Raw genomic sequence first — 1,936 nt, forward strand, 5'->3', positions numbered from 1 at the left:
GTGTAGGAATTATTGATGCATGGAGCACCATAAAATATGGAATTGGCATTAGTAGTGTCAGTTCTTCATAATTCATTTATCTGAGTAATGAAAATGTCATTTTTCTGTGAAGAACAACCAATCTGCTTCATCTATGATAACAGCTTCCAGAAGGGCATGTAATGTCTCATATTAACATTGTCTCTCCACCAGGCATTTGTACTGCAACCATCACACTAGATACATACAGAGGAATGTACGGTACATGCAAGAGACACCGTTGTGCCTGAGCGTTGGACACCTTCTCCCTTTCTACATGTCAGATTCCAACAAAACCGATTTCACCAACCCCTCCACCTTCATCCTGCTGGGCATTCCTGGCCTGGAGGCGGCCCATGTCTGGATCTCCATCCCTTTCTCTGCCATGTACTCCATAGCTGTCTTGGGGAACTTCACCATCCTGTTCATCGTGTATATGGAGCCGAGCCTCCATGTCCCCATGTACTATTTCCTCTGCATGCTGGCCGTCACCGACCTGATCCTGTCTACGTCCATCCTGCCCAAAACACTGAGCATCTTCTGGTTCAATTCCAGGGAGATAGATTTTAGTGCCTGCCTTATCCAGATGTACTTCATTCACAGCTTCTCAGTGATGGAGTCTGGGATCCTTGTGGCCATGGCTTTGGATCGTTATGTGGCCATCTGCCATCCCCTGAGGTATTCCACCATCCTGACAAACCCTGTGGTGGCCAAGGTGGGCCTCGCCATGGTGCTGCGTGGAAGCATGCTTGTACTGCCCTATCCCTTCCTGACAAGGCGGTGGCCATATTGCAGAACCAACATCATCCGTCACACATACTGTGAGCACATGGCTGTGGTGAAACTGGCCTGCACAGACATCCATGTCAGTAGTTACTACAGCCTCTCTGCAGCATTCTTGGTGACGGGTCTGGATGTGTTTTTTATCGCTGTGTCCTATACCCAGATCCTCAGGGCCATCTTCAGCCTCCCCACAAAGGATGCCCGGCTCAAAACTTTTGGAACCTGCAGCTCCCACCTCTGTGCCATCTTACTCTTTTACATCCCAGGTCTCTTCTCCTTCCTCACACACCGGTTTGGCTATAACGTGGCCCTGCATTTCCATGTTCTCATGGCCAATGCATACCTCCTGGTGCCCCCCATGGTAAACCCCATCATCTATGGGGTGAGGACCAAACAGATCCAGGACAGGCTGCTCTGGCTCTTTACTTTTAAAGGAACTAAAGTTTTCTGCTGGTGCTCTGGCTCCCAGATCGAGCTCCGTGCAAAGCTGGCTGGTGACATGGTGCTGGGCCCTCTTCCCTGAATCACTGACTGAGCAGTCAAAAAGATATTAAACCCACTCCTGGCCTTACTGTGTTCTGTAAGCATAATAAACTGGGGGATCAGTCTGTGTACAGCTCATTAACTCCTAGATTTGTCACCTTTCTAATTGCTGATAACTGGACATCTGACACCCCCTTGCCCTTCCTCTTCCCTCAAGTCCTTTCCCCCCTCTGTGCCTATTCCCCAACACTCTGACCCTGTTGCTCACTTGTCCCATCCCACCATCACTTGCTGGATCATCTCCACCTCCCTCCCCCACCAGCTGGCTTCCCTCTGCTGTGGGTCTGGGACCCGAGCTGCTGCAGCCTGACAAGCAAACAGTCTGCCATTTCATAAGAACATAAGAACGGCCATACTGGGTCAGACCAAAGGTCCATCCAGCCCAGTATCCTGTCTACCGACAATGGCCAATGCCAGGTGCTCCAGAGGGAGTGAATCTAACACGTAATGATCTACTGATCTCTCTCCTGCCATCCATCTCCATCCTCTGACAAACAGAGGCTAGGGACCCCATTCCTTACCCATCCTGGCTAATAGCCATTAATGGACATAACCTCTATGAATTTATCCAGTTCTCTTTTAAACCCTTTTA

General features: G+C 49.6%; 1 protein-coding gene across 1 annotated transcript; it reads left to right on the forward strand.

Moving 5' to 3' along the window:
• Positions 1–244: 244 nt before the first annotated feature.
• On the forward strand, positions 245–1,324 carry LOC311514388 (olfactory receptor 52N1-like; the record flags this gene model as incomplete). The annotated part of the gene is made up of 1 exon (XM_084616946.1): positions 245–1,324. The coding sequence occupies one exon, from the start codon at positions 245–247 to the stop codon at positions 1,322–1,324; it is 1,080 nt and encodes a 359-aa protein (XP_084473072.1).
• Between the last annotated feature and the right edge of the window lie 612 nt (positions 1,325–1,936).

This window comes from Lepidochelys olivacea (assembly GCF_965140295.1).
Source record: "Lepidochelys olivacea isolate rLepOli2 genome assembly, chromosome: 1".
NCBI classification, from domain to species: Eukaryota; Metazoa; Chordata; order Testudines; family Cheloniidae; genus Lepidochelys; species Lepidochelys olivacea.